Raw genomic sequence first — 23,196 nt, forward strand, 5'->3', positions numbered from 1 at the left:
GTAGGGCGTTTCTTGCAAGAATCTCATGTTCTACGTTCCAGCAAGACGGTCTTGGGTCAATCTCTTGGCACAAACTCTCATGTTTAAGGTCCCCATGAGATGCTGTGCGGCCAATCTCTGTCGTCTCACGAGTCTTTTAAGTATCTTCCATGATCTTCACGTGAAGATCACGTCTCATATCCCTAGTGTTTCTCTCCAGGATTTTTTTTTATATAATACAGAGATAGAGCATATAAATGCAAAGCCAATTAAATTCAAAGGGTCGAAATGCATAAAATCCTTACTAAAAATTGAAAATAAATATTGTTGAAATGCTGTGGTAATTATATCTTATTTGTTTTATAGACTTTCAATGACTATATATATAGGGATCTGAATCATACCACAAACGTGAGGTTTGGACCATTGATTGGAGAAACATTTGTTGGTTGGACCTCTAAGTTTTAATTCAGTACCACTGCTATACTACCTCTATGTTTAACTCACCGGTCTATCAGGTAGCTTACAGTGCTGACTGCCCTAATATAATGACAAAACTGTACGAAACAGAAGTGTAATGATTATCCGTTCCCATTATTGCACTTTGCAAAGAATGCAACATAACCATCCAAGTAATGTACAGTGTCAGTTTTTAAGCAAGATAACAGCTGTGGAGATCTTTTTTAGAGTGTCAGGAGCAAAGATGTAGATTGAGTAGTGGTCGCACATTTTTTGTAACTGAAAAAGTCCCATGGCATAGCGGAATTCTACCAACTAAAAAATCATTAAACCTCTCAGAGGTGCCAAAATATCTGCAGAGGCCGGACAAGGGGGTGGCAAAAAAAGCAGCTCGGAGTATGACTTTCGCAGACATAGCACTTAGTGAGCACTTTGGATGCATTTCCCAGCTGCTTCGTCCCATTACCCGCTCATACTTGTGGTCCCTCTCTCTGCATTACTCCACTGACCCAGGGTCAGAGGCAAATCATTTGCCCACTAGCCCTTGGCTCTGCGAGAGTTGCTGGTGAACACACACTATCCTGGATGCCTAAGTGCTCTCGAAGTGCTGTATTTGCAAAATGGCAATCACGGAGCTGCTTTTATACCAGTTTCTCCAGGTATTTTGTCCTCCTCAGTCAGGTGTATTCTCACGTCAGGAGCCAGGAACACTACTTGTTATTTCTAAGGTGCACCAGTTAAAAAACACTTATGTAGAGCATAATTATCAAGTCGTTAATGATGATGAACAATTGAGGATAGTATTTATTGAGTTTTAACCCGTTTTAATGTATGCGAATTTAAGACATTACTATTTCAAATAAATCAGTATTCAGCAGTGCATTCAAAGTCAACTATCATTTCAATCATTTAATTTTTACTTTGATGCGTCTGCACCTCATATTCTATGCCAATTTGAGGATTAATACATTGGCCTAGTTTTCTAATTGCCTTCTTTTTCAACTTGCTTTTTAGGAAAATATTCAAATTCAGGTTGTACTTACTCAAGTAGAAATTTGTTAAAAGTTCAGGTTTAATTCATTTTTTTTAATTCCATTGTGTTGATTCTATATTCATTTAGTGATTCAGTGTGTATTTACTTCATGATTTATGTAATTATTAAATTAACTTGTTTTAATGTAAAATGCAATTAATTGTGAATAATTACATACATTTATGTGATTAGTTAATTGTTTTTAATTCCCAACCCTAATATATATTATATATATAATCTATAAATCTCATAAACCCATATTTTATTCACAACTGAACACAGAAAATATATAATACATTGAAACAAGAGACATTTAACTATTTCATGAAAAAATATTACCTCATTTTAAATTTGATGGCAGTAACATGTCTCAGAAAATTTGGGAGGAGGGCAACAAAAGGATGGAAAAGTAAGTGGTACAAAAAGAAACAGCTAGAGGAACATTTTGCAAATAATAAGGTTAATTAAGGTTAAGGTTAAGGCAACAGGTCAGCTAACATGATATGGTATAAAAAGAGCATCTTACAGATCTAGAGTCTGTCAGAAGTAAAGATGGGCAGAAGTATATCAATCTGCAAAAAACTGCATCTACAAATTGTGGAACAATTTCAGAGTAATGTTCATTGTCATTGTCTGTGAACAAAGTTCGCTGTGCCATCCACAAATGCAGGTTAAAGTTCTATCACGCAAAGAAGAAGTTATATGTGAATATGATCCAGAAATGCCACTGTCTTCTCTGTGCCAAAGCTGATTTAAAATGGACTGAAGCAAAGTGGAAAACTGTTCTGTGGTCAGATGAATCAAAGTATGAAATTCTTTTTGAAAACATCAATGCTGCGCCCTCCATACTAAAGAGGAGAGGGACGATCCGGCTTGTATTAGTGCTCAGTACAAAATCCTGAACCTCTGATGATATGAGTGTGCATCAGTGCCTATTGAATTGGCAGCTGTCACATCTGGAAAGGCACCATCAATGCTGAAAGGCATATACAGGTTTTAGAGCAACATATGAAAAAGTTTGGGAACCCCTCTTAATTCTTTGGATTTCTGTTTATCATTGGCTGAGCTTTCAAAGCAGCAACTTCTGCATGAATGCTTTTGTAGATTTCAAACTGTATTTTTGGTCATTGTCTTGTTGGAATATCCAACCCCTGCGTAACTTCAACTTTGTAACTGATGCTTGAACATTATCCTGAAGAATTTGTTGATATTGCGTTGAATTCATCCGACCCTCGACTTTAACAAGGACCCCAAGTCCCTGAACTAGCCACACAGCATGATGGAACCTACACCAAATTTGATAGTAGGTAGCAGGTGTTTTTCTTGGAATGCGGTGTTCTTCTTCCGTCATGCAAAGTGCTTTTAGTTATGACCAAATAACTCAATTTTTGTCTCATCAGTCCAAAGCACTTTGTTCCAAAATTAATCTGGCTTGTCTAAATGAGAATTTGCATACAAAACGCGACACTGTTTGTGGCGTGAGTACAGAAAGGGCTTCTTTCTCATCACCCTGCCATACATATGTTCTTTGTGCAAATTGCGCTGAATTGTAGAACAATGTACAGATACATCAACTGCAGCAAGATGTTCTTGCAGGTCTTTGGAGGTGATCTGTGGGTTGTCTGTAACCATTCTCACAATCTTGCACATATGCTGCTCCTCTATTTTTCTTGGCCTGCCAGACAGCAACTGTGCCTGTGGCCTTCCATTTCCTGATTACATTCCTTACAGTTGAAACTGACAGTTTAAATCTCTGAGATAGCTTTTTGTAGCCTTCCCTTAAACCATGATACTGAACGATCTTTGTTTTCAGATCTTTTGAGACTTGCTTTGAGGATCCCATGCTGTCACTCTTCAGAGGAGAGTCTAAGGGAAGCACAACTTGCAATTGACCATCTTAAATACCTTTTCTCATGATTGGACACACCTGTCTATGAAGTTCAAGGCTTAACAAACTAATCCAACCAATTTGGTGTTGCAAGTAATCAGTATTGAGCAGTTACATGCATTCAAATCAGCAAAATTACAAGGGTACCCAAATTTTTGCACAGCCAGTTTTTCACATTTGATTTAATTTCATACAACTAAATACTGCTTCACTAAAAATCTTTGTTCAGAAAACACCCCAGTACTCAGATGTTCCTACGAAATGACATACCACAGTCATCTTTTTTGTTGAAAGCAGAGTAAATTATTATGCAGGCTGAGAGGTGTTCCCAAACTTTTTCATATGACTGTATGCTTCCATCCTGATGACACCCTGACTTTTGAAAAGCTAGAATCCTATATCACACAAGAATGGGACAGCATTCCTATCCCAAAAGTCCAGCAACTGGTCTGCTCAGTTCCCAGATGTTTACGGACTGATGTTACAAGAAGAGAGGATGCAACACAGTGGTAAACATGGCCCTATCCCAACTTTTTTGAGACATATTGCTACCATCACATTTAAAAACACAGGTAGGGGAAGCTGGCGCACGCATGTTGCTGCGGTTCCTCCCTGTTAACACTAAACACTGTTAAAATTGACACTTATTACACATTTATTTTATTATATACCAGTAATGGTGCACTGCACGATAACATGCAGTGAATACACTTGGCGTTAGCATTCATAGTTTTCATAGTCTTTCTTGGGATGTTTAGGATTCAAATGTTCAATCTGCCTCAAGAATAATTTAAGATATGAAGAGGAAGGGGAAGTGACAGCGAAGGTGGTAGGGATGATAATGGTGCCCGTACGCATGCACCACACAGCTGCCCCTCTGCCGATAGTTGACTCTACAATAAAATAAAATTAAAAAAAGAGTAATAAAAATCATCTCCCCGAATGCGGACAGAAGATGTCATGTAGTATATGTGTACCAAAAATTTCAGGTCAAACGGTTTGCGAGCTAAAAGTGATTTAAAATCCTGGACAGACACGGTACCGTATTATAATATAGCTCATGGATGCATCTGACTTGAACTGCACTGACTTGAAGTTATTTTTACAGACTTTATGGACTTTGCCTGACTGGGTTCTCAGCCAAAAACAACTCAGCAAATGAATATTTCGGTGGTTCATGGGATGAGGCTAATGAACATTTCTTTGCACCGGGGCGATCTAGGTGCCAGGGATGGGGTGTCTTCTGGATTATAATGGAAATACTGGATTAGTCTGGATTACTTTTATACATACTTAATGATCTGATTTTACTCCCACCTGGCTTGTGGCTCTGAGGCGATTTTGCACCAATAATACCCAGTGATATATATGTATGTGGCTGTACATTGGAACCTCCGAATTCTGGAATCTTCATGGGCATCTTCTAATATTTCCTACTATGCTTTTCCTACTGCTTGCTATCGCCACTCATCTGTGCCACCCCACCCTGCTCATCTACTCTTCTCCACCATGCTGTGCTGTATTTCTGCTACTATCAGATAAATACTGCTCTGTACTTTGCTAAAATACTCTAGTGACAAACTCCTTCATATTAAACAGTTTGCCCAGAGCAAATGGTCAGACTGGAATGTCCTAAAAGACACTGGCATCGTGTGACGCCTGAATATTTACATCACGGGCCAGGTCGCCACCACTGCCTGACTGCGAATGAAAAGTTAATCGGCAGCATTTGTTCAGTAATACAGCATCCTATTGTTGGCTTTGGAAATACGTGTGTCAGCGTGCCAAATTTGCAGTATTTAAAAAAAAAAAAAACTCTGATCATGGATCTATCCACAATTAACTCTCGTCAGCTAATATTGCATTGTTTAACTCACGATCCCTTAATTGCAAAGTGTTGGTGCTTTCAGAGTTCATTACAGACTCCAAACTTGACATGCTTTGCCTAACAGTAACCTGGCAAAAACAAACAATTTTACATATCTCATGGAGGAAACACCATCCAGATACATTTACTTCGAAGAGCCTAGCAGCTCAGATAGGGAGGAGGAGTCACAGTAATTGTTAGAACTGAACTAAACATCAAAAGAATTACAGTTGACTGCCCATTGTCTTTCAAGTGTCTGGCTCTAAAGCTAATAACAATGTCTTACTCATTGTTTCTATCATTCCACAAAATACAATGCATCTTTTTTATCTGATGTGACTGAATCATTAACCCATTTAAGTTCCCTTTCGCAGTGAGTCATTCTTCTTGGTGATTTCAACATCGACATTACTACATGTAAGCTGAGAAATTAATTCTTATCTTTACTGGACTGTTATTACTTGGTGCAACATGTTGATTTTCCTACTCACTCTGGTGGTCATATATTGGACCTGATCTGTATATCAGGCTTATCTGTCAGCAACACTTATAGCAGTGATTTGGGCCTCTATGATAATAATGCAGTATTTTTCACTGTCTCATTACCACTCTCTCCTCTTACCTGTAAACGTCAAATTTCTTTCAGAAACCTTAAAAATATCTGTTCTATTATCCTTGCCAGTTCAATTTCTGATCTTTTTCTGTCTTCAACTATTCCATCAACACTAGATAGTCTTGTTCATCAATATAACACAGCCCTTCTTTTAGCACTAGATAAAAAAGCTCCGTTAAAGCATAAGGAGGTTTCCTTTAAGTGCTCAGCTCCATGGTACAATTCAGTTACAGTCTACAAAAGCAGCCAGCCGACACCTTGAGAAAATCTCATGCAAGACTGGCCTTCAAAGGGCTTACAAGGATGCACAGCAGCAAAGAACACACATCAGAATAATAGAAAGTGGCCATGATAACACAAGAGTTTTGTTCTCTGCAGTTAATAAACTACCTCAGCCTACATCTGGTCCAACTACCAATGTCTGTGAAAAATTCCTCCACTTTTTCTGCAATAAAATTAAAGTTCTAAATTATTCAACTAACATAAACCCTTCATCCATTTATATATTTCCCTGTCTTCCCACTCTATCTAGTTCTTTTTCTAAATTTTCGCCCAACACGTCTGCATTTTTTAATGACCTGCTTTGAAAGATGAGGCCCACTACCTGTATAGCGAACCCTATCCCCACTACACTTCTTAAATCCTGCCTTAATGCCATAATCCCAACTTTTACAACAATAATAAATACATCACTTGGCAATGGCTTTGTGCCAGCCACTTTTACAATCACTTTTGTAACCCCACTGTTAAAAAAGTCTGGTCGTGATGCTGACAATCTTAACAATTTTCATCCTATTTCTCACTTACCTTTTCTGTCAAAAGTTCTTGAGTGTGTTGTAATCTCCTGACTCACTAATTATTTAACCTCTAAAATTGAGGGAACCCTTTTAATCTGGTTTCAGGTCACAGCACAGCTGTGACACTGCTCTGCTTCATGTAACTAATGATCTGCTTATGGCTGCAAACTCAAACCAGCATATTAATTTTGTTCGATCTTAGTGCAGTATTTGACACTGTCAGACATGACATTCTACTGTCCAGAACGGAGAAAATGCTGGGTATCTCTGGCACTGCCTTCCAGTGCTTTATATCCTATCTGAATGACAAGAGATTGTTAGTCTTGGCAACAGCAGATCCAGTTCAGCACCAGTCACAAAAAGGGTTCCTTGGGGCTCTTTTATCAGCCTTCTGATCTTCTGTATCCATATGCTTCCCAATGGCCATATTATTTGCAGCTATAGACTGGGCTATCATTTTTATAAAGATGATACTCAACTCTATTTTAAAGTTAAAAGCGAAACTTCATCAGAGCTTTCTCAGCTCAGAATTTGCCACAGTAAAATTAAAACCTAAATGGAGCAGAACTCCTTAAAATTAAACTGCAACAAAACAAAATTGGCACTAAAGCGCAACTTAAGAAAATGAGCTCCTTTTCAGTCACTTTTCACGATAATCTCATCAGACCTTCTTCTAATGCCAGGAATCTGGGTGTCATTTTTGATTCCTCCCTTTCTTATTCCGCCCACATAAACCACATTAAGAAACTTTCCTACTTTCACCTCTGTAACATCCTGTGTTTGCTCATTCCTCTTCTCTTCTAATGCTGAGAAACTTGCTAATGTTCACCTACTATGGTCTTCTGATACTGCAATCTTGTTGTGTCCCATAATAACCTGTACCCTATGGGTGAAAGGGCCTTTAGCTGTATAGTGCTCAGACCTTGGAATGGCCTTCCTAAATTAATTAGACCAGCTGACTCCCTATTCATTCTTTTAAGAAACAACTTAAACCTCCTCTGTTCAGGAAGGCTTTTAACTTAACCTGACATTCTGCCTCCTCTTTCACTCTTCCTCTCTATCCAAATGCTCAGTATAATTTGTGTATGTTATATCACAAATGATGTTATTTGCTAGTGTAAGAGCCAAAGTTAGAAAGTTAATACTTTAAGTTAAACTCATACTAGTGTTTGCTTAATTTGAATAGAATACAATTTTCTTTCATAGCTATAGATTATGGTATCACCTTTTACCCCCTGTAAGTTAACATGAGATATAACATTCTAAGCTATATTTCTGATACAGTGTGTTAATTAAGTCAGTTTTTTAGAATTAGTCTCATTGCTAGCATGGATTGAAAGACCCACTTGCGGTTTGTGTAAGTGGGATAGGCATACTGTTTTCTGACCATTTATAAATGCTTCAATTGTATTAGAAAACTTAAAGAAACAAATAAGATATACAAGCTTTAAACAGAACTATTCTTAAAACCAGAACTTTTCTTTACTTTGCAATACCAACTTTTTCTTTATTTTTGTGCGAACTGTTTTACCTTGAATTTTTTCTGAAGTTTTAAAAAAAGGAAGATATTTTGTCTGTGGAATCATTTCAATGTTTCAAGCTATTGCTAGAATCCCACGAAGCAAACTAAAACTGCAGAACTTTGGTAATTTTGGGTAAATGCAAGTAAAGCTAGGCAATCTGTTAGTACTGAATTTGTTACTTTAGTATTTTTTTTCGTCAGAAAAAAAGTGCAATCAAAAAACAGAAAACGCCGACTGCAGAAAATTTTAAGATTCGGAATGAATTTAGTTGTACTACAGCAGCATGGCTTACTGATACGAAGAGTTTTTTAGCAAGTCCACCTGATGAACAGCTTGTTAATTCAAAGAATTACAGCTACAAGTTCGAGTCAGCACAGAATCCAGAGTTCCACAAACCTTTCAGTTGAAGCACATTCTCAATAGTAAATGCGGCTCATCATCCCAACTAAGAGCTGTGGCACCAGCGTCTTCATCGACAGTCACACTTGAGCAGTCAGAACTCGATAAAATCCTACAAAGGCTTCTTCACATGGCTGAGTCTAAAGCAGAAAAGCAGGAACGATTGGCAAAACCTACTACTAACGCGAGGACCCACCTGCAGAGTTACAGACATGATCTACTTGATATGCTCATGCACAATCAAGCCGAATGTCAGAAGGCAGTCGGTGAAATAGCTAAAATGTTAGCCCAACAAAAAGATAAACAAAAGGAAGCTCCTGTATTGCGTGGTCAAGTACCACACAGACAGGTCCCTTTTATTTGTAGGTGATCTGTTGTCTTATGCAGATTTCATTAGGGCCTTTGATCACACTGTTGGCAGTGTGTTAGAGAACCCTCAAGATAAATTAGATTACCTAATCCAATATACCAGAGGTCCTACCCAGGAAATGGTTAAGGGCTGTGTATGACTGCCTCCAAGTCAAGGCTATGCAAAGGCCAGAAAGCAAATTGAAAGTTACTATGGCAACCAAATATTCATAGCTGATGCATACACAGATAAAGCATTGAAGTGGCCTCATACAAAGCAGAATGACTGATGGGGAGGCCCTGAGAGGCTATCAACCTTACTTGATAAGTGTGTGGACTCATGGCCAAAGCAAGGAGCCATGATGTATTCAACAGCAATCCAAACATCCATACCATACTCTCTAAGCTCCCATATTCTTTGCAAGACAAGTGGCAAAACTCAGCTTATGAACTAGAAGAAATAGGCAGATATTGACGATCTAACTACTTTTCTATATCGACCGGCTAAGATGTTGATGCATCACGTTTATGGAAATGTTCCATAAGGTAGCACAGAGAAAAAGGAAAAGACTGACAAAGGTAAGTCTCCCCTGAATTGTCGCCAAAGAAAAGGGAGTACTGGGAGTACTTTTGCTACAAGCATCACCGAAACTGCTGAAAAGGGGATTCGAGAAACCTCAGTCAAAAAGACTGCAACTCTTGCTGAATGTAGTAAAATCAAAGTACTTCCACATAAAGACAAATCTAATCTAAAATCTAAAAGGTTTATGCTTTCGTGTCTCAAACAGAGGCACCTTGGTAAGAACTGTAAAGAAAGAATTAAGTGTCAGATATGTTCTTTGCAACACCAGGCATCTTGCACATCAAAAAATAGGATGGAGCAACATCCACTAAAACTACTTCCAGTGAGGTAACATCAACTAAAGGGGAATTCGAGAAGGGGACTTGCATCCTTAAAGGGGCCAGAAAAGAATAAGCACTTCATACAGTCCCCATTTAGGTAAAATCTAAGAAGAGCGAAAAGTATTTAGAATCATGCACCCTTACAGACTCCAGTAGTACAGCAACAATTTGTACTGAAAACCTACAGAGATGGTTAAACCTTCATGGACGAAGAACTCAAGTGTTCCTGAAAACTGTAAATAATCATAATGATGATTCAAAAGTGCCAACTAAGTGTTCTATCTTATCAGATTTGCAAATCTGTGGTCTCAATGATAATGAACGTATTGATTTGCCAAAGGTCTATACACAGATTTCTATTCCAGTGGGAAGAGAAAATATTCCACGACAAGAAGACATTGAGAAGTGGATTTATCTTGAGGAGGTACACCTACCATTCATAGATTCTTAAGTTGATCTTTAATAGATATCAACACCCCAAGGGTTCTTCGAGCTGTGGCAAACCATACTTAGCAAACCAGGTGGACCTCACACTGTGAAAACTGCACTTGGATGGATAATCGGTGGGCCGTAGATGACTTCATAAAGCACAGAGGTAAGCTGTCTAAACATTCAATCAATCATGTGTCAATAGTAGAAATTGAAGATATGTTGCTTCAACAGTATAACACAGACTTTCCTGAGTGCAGTTGTGAAGAGAAGGAAGAAATCATGTCACAGGAGGACATCAAGTTCATGCGCATAGCCTCAGAATCTGCAAGACTGGTAGGTGGCCACTATTGCTTATATTTGCCTTTGAAATCTATTCAAGCACTTATGAGGAACACATATGTCATGTTCAAGCTCTCCTTTACTCACACTTATGTACAGTACCTAAGCTCTAAATTATAGAACCAAGACACCAGGTATGTGGTAGCTGAACAGAAAGCCTTGGCACTTAAATGGACCATTAACCAGCTGAGGTACTACCTTCTCAGCTGAGAGTTCATTCTTGTCAAGAACCTTTACAATGGATGACCTTGCACAAGCAGCTGAATCCCTGGGTTACGAGGTAGTTTTTGGACCTACAGCCATATAAGTTCAAGGGCCAACATCGATGAGGATCCGTCCACCACAATGCCAATATTCACTCTTAGATATGTTACCTGTCAGTTCTGGCCACCTGATCAAATGAGTCTAGCCTAAGGGGGTGACTGGTGGGTCGTGTCACATACAAGCACTTAAGAGACAACTTAAACAGTATTTCCACCCTTAAGTCAAGAGTTGGCGCTGTTGCCAAAAGCTTTTCCTCCTTTCTCTCTGGCAAGCCTAATATCTGGCGACAGGAAGACACCTGATATTACTTCCTGGGTCCGGCCCCTTGACCCTGATCCTTCCACCATCTTGACTTCAGTCTGCACTTGGACTTGCGTCTGGAAAGGTGTTTCATTAATTGAGTTTTTTTTTTTTAAACAATATTGTGATTGATATTAATGGAATTAAGAATACCTAGATTATACACACGGAAAAGCTGCTGAATAAGGAAAACAAACAGGATTGTCCTTTATCTTTTAAAGACATGTACTTGCCCACAATTTGCATGCTATCATCAATATGCTAAGGATGCTCTTGTATAAAAGCTTTGTCCATACCAAAAATTGTTAGCATACCAATGATATGCATAATAAGACCCTTAGACATTGTTGTTAAATAAATTTCTTATATACTTGCTGGAGTCCTGACAGCATTTGTATAATATTGTTGAAGTAAACTGGGGATTGACAAAAACATTTTTCCCCTAACAATGGCATATTTTATTTTTCGTATTTTCAGATAAACAGCAGTTATTCTTACACATTTAAATGGTAAAAGATAAATGATGTTTTGAAATTTTTAAAAACTTAAGTTTGGAATTAGTCAAAGAAATCTGTATTTCCAATTTGCGAGCATTAATTTTAAATTCGATATTTACTTTTTGGACCTACAATGTAACAATAAATTGAGGTAGCTTCAAAACAGTTTAACATTACATTTAAAAATAGGGAGTTAGGTCAACCTAAACTGCTGGCAGAAGCTGCACATAGCAACATTGAGCAACTAACAAATAATAAAAAAAACATTTCCAACTTGTTTTGTCTTACGGTCTAAACAAATACAGTTTAACAAAATAATAATTTATATCATTACCACACCCAGATATAACTGAATTAAGTGTATTGTATGTGCATCTATGAACTAATGCACCTCAGCCATGTTAGAAAGTAGGTATGGTTCACAGTTTCATTTTATTTTTTAAAATGACTATTTGCAGTGGTGTTCAAAACCATTCAATCCCTTTGAAGGTCATAATTTCTTGCATGACAAAAGATTTGTACATGTATTTATCCATTCTGTATTTTTAATTTGAACTTTTATGTTGTAACGATACATATCAAAGTCATCATAAACCATTTTCTGCAGATATTCAACTGAAGAAGAAAAACTCAAAAGTTAATGTTTTGCATATGTACAGTATTTAAACCTTTGGTTGGATAACGTACAACTAGATTATTAAAAATCATTATTAAACATCATTCAGACTTAAAATTGTCATAAATCAAAACTCAGCATTTGCATTAAAGTCTAAAAATAGTCAAATTCTAGTCTTCCGAAAATGACTGCCAGACAGAAATGTACAATAATATATTAACTTAATAAATAGTCGTTTTAATCCAACCGTTCATTCATGATCCACCAGAGCCTAACCAAACATCATCTAGTGTAATCAAAAACAGACTCAATTACAGTTTTCTTAAAAAAATAAAAATAAAATGCTATATCACTATCAAAAGCACTCAACCACATTCAAAATGTTATGTACAGTAATAACAGAGAGCAAGGATTAGAAAATGATTTGGGTTACTCTGATTATGGGGGCTAAACTGATACCATTTATTAATTCAAAGTTCATGTTAATTAACATGCTTTGCACACTGGTGAATACTTTTGTGTGTGTGTTTTTTTTTTTACAGAAATTGTTTTAAACAAGGTACATTTTGCATATCATTGCAAAGAAAAACTGTTGTTTTACAAAATATTCTGTTATAATTTTTGTTAACTCTATGGTGGACTTAATTTATCCTAAACTCCAGTTTTTGGGATATTCTTTGACTGAATGGCTTGAACTCACATTATCACTGCTTCACTGTGTTTTTCAAAGCAAAATTACTTCAAAGCAAATAATCATTAAACTGTGTACGGATATCATTTATGATGGGTGAACATAAGACAAACTAAGTGGGTCACTTTAAGGGCAGTTTTCATAGAACTGACCTATGGGATTTTCATGCTAGGTTTTAAAACTAGATTACTGAGATGAAGACTGTTGTGCTATTCCTCATTTTTAAACTTTCAGTGCTAAAATATAGAGCTGTCCACACTCTCATAGGCACATTTTTTCAGGGAGAACATTGATCAACAGTAGCCCATTGGCAATTGTATGTGGTTTTAAACTGAGTTAACGTTTCATGTTTCAGTCAAGTTTTAGTTTTGTTTATCATTTGTTTAATAAAATACTTCTTTTGGTTCAGTTTTAATTAGGGTACAGAGTTCATATTTAACAAGTTCCCAATTCAGATCCAGATGAACCAAAGACTAGGGAAGGCAGAATCACTTTTACATTATCTATACTAATAAAAGGCAAAGCCCTCACTGACTGACTGACTGACTGACTGACTCACTCACTCATCACTAATTCTCCAACTTCCCGTGTAGGTGGAAGGCTGAAATTTGGCAGGCTCATTGCTTACAGCTTACTTACAAAAGTTAGGCAGGTTTCATTTCGAAATTCTATGCATAACGGTCATAACTGGAACCTACTTTCGTCCATATAAATGGCTATAGCCAGCATCTCAGTCGGCGTGTGAGGCGGAGTTGTGCCTGCCCCTATAAGGCTTTCCGTCAGCAGCTATCCAATAGAAATGCTGCCGCAAAATATTTGCGGGTGAAGGACTGTGCTTACAATTGAGAAGGCAGCAAAAGAATATGAAGCGAGTGACGCATACAAGCATATTCATAAGTGCAGCTACTGCGGAAACAAAGCACGGTGTAAACCTTAAGTTTAAATTAAGTTCATAGACAGGCTGCCGCTGGCATTTGTCATGGACTTGTTGTTGAAGTGACATTCGGCATCTGTCAAGCGTTGTAAGCATACAACCGATTTCATCGATAACTTCGCATCCAGCTTTTGAGAGTTGGAACATTCATAAACATTAAAGTGTCCACTACTAAAACTGTCACCTGTGAATCTAAGATGCTTGAATCTAAGATGCTTAAGAGGCATTGGCGGTTCTCCAAAGGTGTAAAATATTTGGCCATTCGGTACACTTGAAAGCGACAACCGAATAATTCAGTGGCAGCCATCAACTCACATGCAGAAGCATAAGTGAAGGGCTTAAGCATTTCACTCTTATAGTGCTCTTCTCAGCTGTGCTGAGGGGTAAGCCGTTCACAGACGGAGAATACATGAAAGAATCGTTCCTAAAAATATCAGAGCATCTATTCTCTGACAAACGGGAAATTGTTCAGAAAATTAGAGAAATGCCTCTCTCTGCAAAGACCGTCAAGGACAGGACCATTAAAATGGCAACAAACATCACCAGTAAGCAAATTTTAAAAAAAGATTAAAACTTTTAAAAGTTTATAAGCTGTGTTATGTTTTGCGGCTCCAGACTATTTTTCTTTGGAGGAAGAGGGGGCAAAATGGCTCTTTTGATAGTGAAGGTTGCAGACCACTGGTATAGATGAAATTAATATATCTTCCATATAAAACAGTCGGGATCACTTGCAAAATTATCATTTTGTAGCCTACCTTTTTTGTCCTTTTGCTCTCTGTGTCGGAAGAAGTGAATAATGTCTTTAGGATTGGCCACCCGATCCACAAACTTCTGACTGAAGCGTAAAGCATTAAAGGGTTCGTATCCACCACTGTAATCCACCTTAGTCAAAAAGACGTGTGTTTACATGTACTGTATGCCATGAGACAATATTATATAACAAGTGAATATAGTAAAAGAAAACAAAAACAAAATACAACTATGTCAACTAATACATTTTTAACTGTGCATTTAATGTTACCCTATTAAACCTCCTATAAATTACTTCCTGTAAATATATCTTTTATACATATATATACACATTTTTATACATTTTAGATGGAAATCTTGTCTTCTTTAAAATACCTCAAAATGCATTCCAGAATATTTCCAAAATGTAAAAGGATATTTTATGATATCTTGAAATGCAAGAAAGTTATCTTAAAGTATTCAGATATTCATTTTAGATACCTTCAAATTCACTCACATCTGAGACAAAGTTTCTAACATGCATTTTTAGATAGCATTACTTAATGATACTAACTAATAAAGTATATCTGATGCAGCTTAAAGCACTTTACAAAAAAAGTATATACCAATAAACGATATGTACATACACACATGTGGTTAAAAGTTTAGAATCACACAGAAATCTTCATGTTTTTAATGGAAATTGATACTGTTGTAGATGACACTGGTGTTTGCCATGCATGTAATTAAGGAGGCAGGCATCTGTGGACCTGTAAAGCATCTGTTTCTCAAACTACAGACTCCGTACTTAACATTTTTGTGCAGTTGTGTATCTGGGATTTCCACTTGTTTTTTCTACCCTGGGCAGAATCAGTTTGCCCTCTTCTCTCAAAAGTAGCAGACGCTTTTGTACAAAATGTTCAGCTTCTTTGTAATCTGTCAGACTGAACAATTTTTATTTTCAAGAACAACAATATATTCATGTGCTTCTAAAATAAAGACCATTTTTACCTCTGAATTGAATTTTGGGAATTCCAGTACCTTTCAACCCATGGAAATACAACTGACTTTCTTTATTAAACAAATAATCTGTTTTGCCTGAGCTAACACAGTTGCAATGGTTTCTGTAATAACCAATTGGCATTTAAACGTGATTAATTATAGTTTAGTAATTAAGAGAAGAGTTCACCATTAGAACAGTGGTTGCTGAAAATGGATCTTTGCAGTCACAGGTGAATAATACATTATACACTGGTCATTTCAAGCAATAACAGTCATTTGCAATTTTAGTAACGTCTTTGCTATATTTTTGAGTCATATTAATGGTACATTGCTAAAAAAGTTACATTTCTATCAAAAATTTGAACATTTCTGAGCAATTCCAAACTTCTGGCCACTAGTGTGCATGTGACCCATTTGTAACAAGATTTGTGCCTGACCTGAAGCATCAGAAGTCTTTTTTTATATGTTTTTATTGACTTTAATTAGAAGCAGATAACATTCCATACAACCAAGTCAAACCTAACAAAGCAAAATTCAACCTCTACCCAAGAGAAAGAGAGGAGAGTCAACAACCAAAGCTACTCTTTAAACGTGCATAAGAAGGTAAGAGTTTATTTCTCCCCGAAATGGAAGTTTTTCTAAAAAGTTATTGATTAGATTATGCCATATTTAAAAAAAAATTTGAACAGATCATCTAATTGAAAATTAGATTTTTTACAATTTCAAATAGTATAGAACATCAGTTACCAACTGACTTGAAAGTGGTGGAGTGGGATTCTTCCAGTTCAGCAAGATAAGTCTATGTACTATTAGGGAGAGCAGAGCGGCGGCGTCTCCCACAGGCACATAGCCTTTCGCAAACACCCAAGTAAATTCAACAGAAGTAAAGCCAGCAGCTGACCAGGAGAAATAACCGGCAGTGAAAAATCAAAGTTGATCGCTCAGCGGGTGGTAGAATCTTAAGGCCGACAGTCTCTTAGTGATTCAGCTGAACACGTAAAGCACCGAAGCACCTACAAAAACGGCGAAGATGAGATCAACACTAAACATTAAGTTCAATCTGCTCTCTGCCCGTTAAAGGCACGTTTATATGTTGTGTGCCCTGCAGCATGTATAGCTCAGGTTTTCCGGCCGACAGTGTAGACAGCTTCACCTGCCAAAAGTGTTTAGTTAATTTAGAGTTAGTTGGGAAAATACGCGAATTGGAGGACCGCGTTAGGAACCTGATAGCTATTAGGGCAAACCGAAAATTGGATCGACTCGGTTTGTTTAGACAATTCGGCTACTTCTGATTTGGATTTAGTCTCTCCAGGACCCACTGTAGTCAGTGCGCGGCCGAAGTCATCTGCACTAATTCAACCACAGGGCGAGTGGGTAGCAGTAAGACAGGGGTCTAAGAAGCCAAAATTTAGTCCCTCAGCACCCAGGTCACCAATTCGGACCCAGAACAGATTCTCAGCACTCCGCAGCGCGCCTGTGGAAACTGAGAATAAGAAAGTGCTCATAATTGGCGATTCCATAGTGCAGAATGTTAGAATTCCAAACTATGTTAAACCAGCAGTGTTAATGTTAAATGCCTAGCAGGGGCCAAGATTTCTGGCATAGAGGCCGCATTGGACCGTGTTGCCGACAATGAAGCATCTACCTTATTGCTGCATGTCGGCACTAATGATATTTATTTACAGCAATCTGAGGTATTAAAGCGGAACTTCATCTCTCTATGCACCAAAGCTAAAAGAAAATGTCAGAATTTAATTGTATCTGGTCCCTTACCAAGATTATATAGAGGGCATGTGATTTATAGCAGATTGCATTCCCTTCACTGCTGGCTAGAAACCTGGTGTGCAAATAAAAGCATAGCGTTTGTGAACAATTGGGATGATTTTTGGGAAAGGCCTGGATTTTTCAAAAGAGATGGTCTTCATTTTAACTGGAGGGGATCTTATGTATTATTCCAAAATATGGCAGCAAAACTGCCTGGTTGACTGATCAGAGCACCATGCAGGCCGCAGTCATGTGATCTTAAATCACAGGCTGTTGTTTATCCCACCTGTTACTATACTGAAGCTGTTACCCAAAATCCCTGTTGTGGGGCATCCAGCAAATTTAGTCTTGATACAAACCTTAAATTAATTGATAACCAAAAAATAAGGTGTATAATTAGACCAAGGGATAAAACCAGACCCTCCACCAGGGGTATCTGTAATAGAAATTTACTTCAAATTAAAACAAAAATTTATCACCAGTTCAGAAAGAATCATGCAGTTTTGAATGCTGCTTATTGAACATTCGCTCTCTTGGCAATAAAGCTGTTTTGGTAAATGATATTATATTAAGTACAAAATCTGATCTGTGGCTTCTCCCTGAAACCTGGCTTAGTAAATGTGACACTGTTCCTCTAGCTGAGGCATCACCAGATGGATACTCGTCCCTTCATAAGTCTAGAGATTCTGGTCGAGGAGGCAGCCTTGGAATAATTTATTGTAACAAAATGCAAATCACATCTAAAAATCTAGGCAACTTTACATCCTTTGAGGCATTCATTTTAAAAGTTAAAACTGATTTTAACACAATTATAGTGCTAGTCTACAGATCACCAGGGCCATATTCATTGCTCATGACTGAATTTAGCAACCTTCTATCTGATTTGGCTATACAGTGAACCCTCGTTTATCACGGTTAATCTGTTCCAGACTCTACCGTGATAAATGAATTTTCGCGAAGTAGGATTCTTTATTTATAAATCGAATATTTTCGCAGTTAGAATATAGAAAACCTGTTTACGACCTTCTAAATACGTTTTTTAACATTATTAGAGCCCTCTAGACATGAAATAACACCCTTTAGTCACCATTACACTCGTATTACCCAATATATTAGACAAAATAAGAGAAAATAAGACATATTAGATGTTACAAATATATTACTAGGCGCACTCGCCTTTAAAGGCGACCGACTTTTATCCTCAATTTTTGTGCGCTCCATGTGTACATCAGGCATGTAAGTGTAGGGAATGAGAACATCAAAGTGACCATTCATAACATCTCCCGAAAACCTAAGTTTTTTTTATCCCCTCAAGTGCCTGTCCAAAGTCGTACAATGTCAGCCCGAATCTGTACCGCTAAAGACGGAGTTTCAGGCACTAAATAAGCTATAGATGAGAATAAGCAAGCACCATCTCCCCTGATATTTACTACGCGGTGAGGCATTTGTACTCCATCAACATTAATTATTTCCAGAGACATAATTTTGTCTATTTTTCCAGCATCGCACAAAAAGCAAGGGAACGATGACAGCACCAGAACTCTGCTCAGATCGCGTCACTTCGCACCTCAAGCCGCAAGTAGTAAGTCTGTAATAAGCGGAATACCGCTACGCTTTGCACTCACGGGACGGAAGGACAATCCCGAACACTTTTTTATAGTAGATTATTGTACTGTACATTTAATTGCACACAACCAGTAACCTATGAAGGCACGACCTCAGTAGGAGAGTCTTCAGAGGTGGTGCAGTATCTTCAGCAGGTGCGTTGCTGTCTTCAGTGAAGAAGTACTAGGCAGTGGGTGTCTGGGTGCGCGGCTGAAGAACATCTTGATAGGCAGTTGCTGGCACTGTCTTTTCATATGCGTGAAGAGGCTTTTGTAGGGTATTGCCACCTTTAATCATATCCAAGAGCTTCACCTTCTCCTGGATAGTAAGCATCTTCCTCCGGCGCTTAGTTATATTGTCAGAAGGCTTAGAAAAAGCAGCACGTTTAGGAGCCATCGTAGGGCTTAGATAAAAGTTCTCAGAAAGCGCATGTGTAGTGACGTAAGCGTGTATGAGAAAAAAATTGCGATAGAGTGAAGCCGCGAAAGTCGAAGCGTGATATAGCGAGGGATCCACGCTTCAACTTTTGCAGCTTCATTCCATCGTGGATTTTAAATGTAAGCATATCTAAATATATATCATGGATTTTTCGCTGGTTCGCGGATTTCTGCGGACAATGGTTCTTTTAATTTATGGTACATGCTTCCTCAGTGTGTTAGCCCAGTTGATTTCATACAAGGGACGCTATTTGCCGATGGCTGAGAAGCTACCCAATCAGAGCACGTATTACATATTAAATAAAACTCCTCAATGATATACTATATGCTTCCCGCGCGGTGCTTCGCACACTTAAAAGCTCTAACAGCCCGTATTGATTTTTGATTGTTCGCTTTTCTCTGTCTCTCTCACTCTCTCTGACATTCGCTGCTCCTGATGGAGGGGGTGTGAGCAGAAGGGCTGTTTGCTTAGAAGATACGGACACTCATCTAAAAAATGCTGAAAAGACTACCATCAGATTGATCCCTTTATTGCGGCTGCTTTATCGCTGTGCTTCACATACATAAAAGCCCAACAGACCAATTGATTTTTGATTCTTTACTTTTCTCTCTCTCTCTGACATTCTCTGCTCCTGACACGCGCACTCCTTTGAAGAGAAAGATGTTTGCATTCTTTTAATTGTGAGAAAGAACTGTCATCTCTGTCTTATCATGGAGCACAGTTTAAACTTTTGACTAAAGAGTGTTATTTCATGTCTAGAGGGCTCTGATAATGTTAAAAAACATATTTACCGGTAGAAGGTCGTAAACAGGTTTTCAATGCTCTAACTGCGAAAATATTAGATTTATAAATAAAGAATCCTACTTCATGGAAATTCATTTATCTGTCTGGAGCGGATTAACCGTGATAAAAAAAGGTTTACTGTATAACTGTGCAGAGAATATTTATAAACAGTGTGGGAAAGTTTCTAAGGGCTTAAAATATATAAAAATAACCATACAAACATATGGTTTCTACTTCGCGGATTTTCACCTATCGCGGGGGGTTCTGGAAAGCAACCCCCACGATTGAAGAGCGATTCCTGTAAATTATGATCACATAGTACTGATGGGGGATTTTAATGTACACGTTGATGTGGAAACTGACACTTTTAGCAAATGTTTTACCTATTTGTTAAATTCAGTAGGATTTTGTCAGATTGTCAAAGGTCCAACCCATAATCATAACCACACGTTAGATTTAATTATAACTTATAAAGTTGAAATTCAAAATGTAAATATTACTCCATTAAATTAAGTTATTTCCGATCACTACTTACTTAAATGTGATTTAGTTCTGCCCTTGCAGAACAGATTAAAACAAAGACAGTGCGACATCTAGATTGTAATTCTGCTTCAAATTTTTGTAGATACTCTGAGTAAGTCGAGTGTAATTATGGAAAACCATTTAGATCAGTTAACATCAAATGTAAGTGTGGAAAACAATTTAGATCAGCTAACATCACATTATAATGTGACCTTGAGAGATGCTCTGGACACAGTGGCTCCCCTTAAAACAAAAGTGATCAAAGCACATAGAAACTCTCCCTGGTTTAATGAAAACACTCGCGCTCTTAAATTAGAGTGTCGAAAACTGGAGCGCAGATGGAGAACAACAAAACTGCATGGACAAAGAGTGTTAATAAATATAAAAAATTCCTCTTTAAAGTTCTCTCAGAATACTATTCTACATTAATAGATAGCAATAATAAAAATCCTCGGGTACTGTTTAGAACAATGGCTAAATTAACAAATGGGAATTCAGATCTACAGTGCAAAATACCAACAGACATTAGCAGTACAGACTTTATGAACTTCTTCAATGGGAAAATTAAAAATATAAGATCCCAGATCTCAGCATCACAGTACAAATCAAATACTAGCTTAGCAGACCCTGCCGCACATTGCATTCAGCACTTTAGTCATTTTAATCCTGTAACTGAGCAGGAAGTCTTAACTTTAATTTCTAAAATGAAGCTCACTACTTGTTCCCTAGATCCAGTGCCAACAAAACTAGTAAAAAGTGCCATGGATGTTCTTGCAGCGCCTATTCTAAACATTATCAATAGTTCATTATTGCATGGTACAGTACCTGAAGCACTAAAAGTGTCAGTCATTAAACCATTACTTAAAAAGTCAGACCTAGACCCACACATACTTAATAATTATAGGCCTATTTCAAATTTACCCTTTCTCTCTAAAATACTAGAAAAAGTAGTTGCCAATCAGCTTCAGTCACATCTTACGCATTACAATTTATTCGAGAAATTCCAGTCTGGTTTGCGCACTGGTCATAGTACAGAAATGGCAGTAACGTGGGTTGTAAACGACATTCTGATATCCTCTGATGAAGGAAACTTTATGCTGTTAGACTTAAGTGCAGCATTTGAAACCACTGACCATTCTATTTTACTGCACAGGCTAGAAAATGATGTTGGGCTTACAGGCACCGTGCTCGATTGGTTTAGTTCTTATTTATCAAATCGATTCCAATATGTACAGAAATGTGCTGACAGTACTCCATCATTATACACAGAAGTTCAATATGGTGTCCCGCAGGGCTCAGTATTTTCTGTTCAAGTCCTTCTCTGAAAATCCCATTTATCTGATGCATTTCAAAATATATACAGTCAATGGTTCAATGACGATTACAAAGAGCAAAGGTGACAAGGGTGTTAGTATTCAGAAGTGAGATTGGTCATTATGATGCACATTGTAGTAAGTCCTTATTTTTCTAAGGAAAGATGGTAATTAATGCTTGGCAAAATGTTTGAGGTATAATTTTGTTGTCTTTAGCTTCTATAAATGTTGTTAATAATAGTGGAACAAACTACTGTAATTAGAAGTTTTTTTTAATAAAATTCTACTGGGTAGCCTTCAGTGCTGGCTGCTTTCCCACTTTGAAGTGAGTTTATAGCATCTATTAAATTAAATTAAATTTAATTAATTAATTAATTAAAAAATCCATTAGATTGTATCTTATCTCCTTTTAACTGAGTAAAATATAAGGAATTATAATATTCTATAAATGTGTAACTTACATTTTTATGGTCCAAAATTTTATTTCCATCTATGTTGGTAATTGCGGTTATTGCATTGCATTCTTCCTGCTTGTGGATTTGTTGGGATAAGAACTAATTGGCCTTCTCTCAATGTTCATAATAATGATGGCGCAACTTAAAGATGAGCTGTTCTATTTCTTTAGTAGTCAAGAGGCTAAATTCTGATTTCAAAACCTGTCTTTTCCTAAAAAGTGCCTAATTTGGAGACCTGGCGCATTCTAGATCTATTCTGGTAATTTTACTGATTAACTCAAATGCCTTCTTGGCTTCCAATTTATTTTTGTGAGAAAGATATAAAATAATCTGTCTTCTTAAAATGCCTTCAGTGTTTTTTTAGAGTAAACCTGCTGAGACCTCTGAGGATGCATTTGTCTAAAGAAAATAATCAATTTGCTTGGATATGAATTCAGTATAGTTCTCATCAGCTAATGATAGGGGGTTAAGGCACCAGCTACGAGATGAGTGTGCAGGATGCAGAAATTTAAGCTTCATGATCAGAGGGGCATAGTGTCGTACTTACAAGATTTGATAGTGGGCAAAAAATTATTGTCAATGAGGAAATAATTAGTTCTTGAGTAACAATGATGTACAGGTGAGAAAGAAGGAGTATGCTCTTAGGTTGGAATTTAAAAACCTTCATGGGTATAATAAGTTATGATCGGTTACAAATGATCTT

General features: G+C 37.4%; 1 protein-coding gene across 1 annotated transcript in view; it reads right to left on the reverse strand.

Annotated features, from left to right (window-relative positions):
• The window catches only part of mre11a (MRE11 homolog A, double strand break repair nuclease), a 136,740-nt gene that overhangs the window by 60,154 nt on the left and 53,390 nt on the right, over positions 1 to 23,196 (reverse strand). The window contains exon 11 of the mRNA XM_039744061.1: positions 14,638 to 14,764. Coding sequence (XP_039599995.1) covers positions 14,638 to 14,764 — 127 coding nt within the window. The remainder of the gene's footprint in view (positions 1 to 14,637; positions 14,765 to 23,196) is intronic.

Source organism: Polypterus senegalus, chromosome 2 (genome assembly GCF_016835505.1).
Source record: "Polypterus senegalus isolate Bchr_013 chromosome 2, ASM1683550v1, whole genome shotgun sequence".
In the NCBI taxonomy this organism is placed as follows: Eukaryota; Metazoa; Chordata; class Cladistia; order Polypteriformes; family Polypteridae; genus Polypterus; species Polypterus senegalus.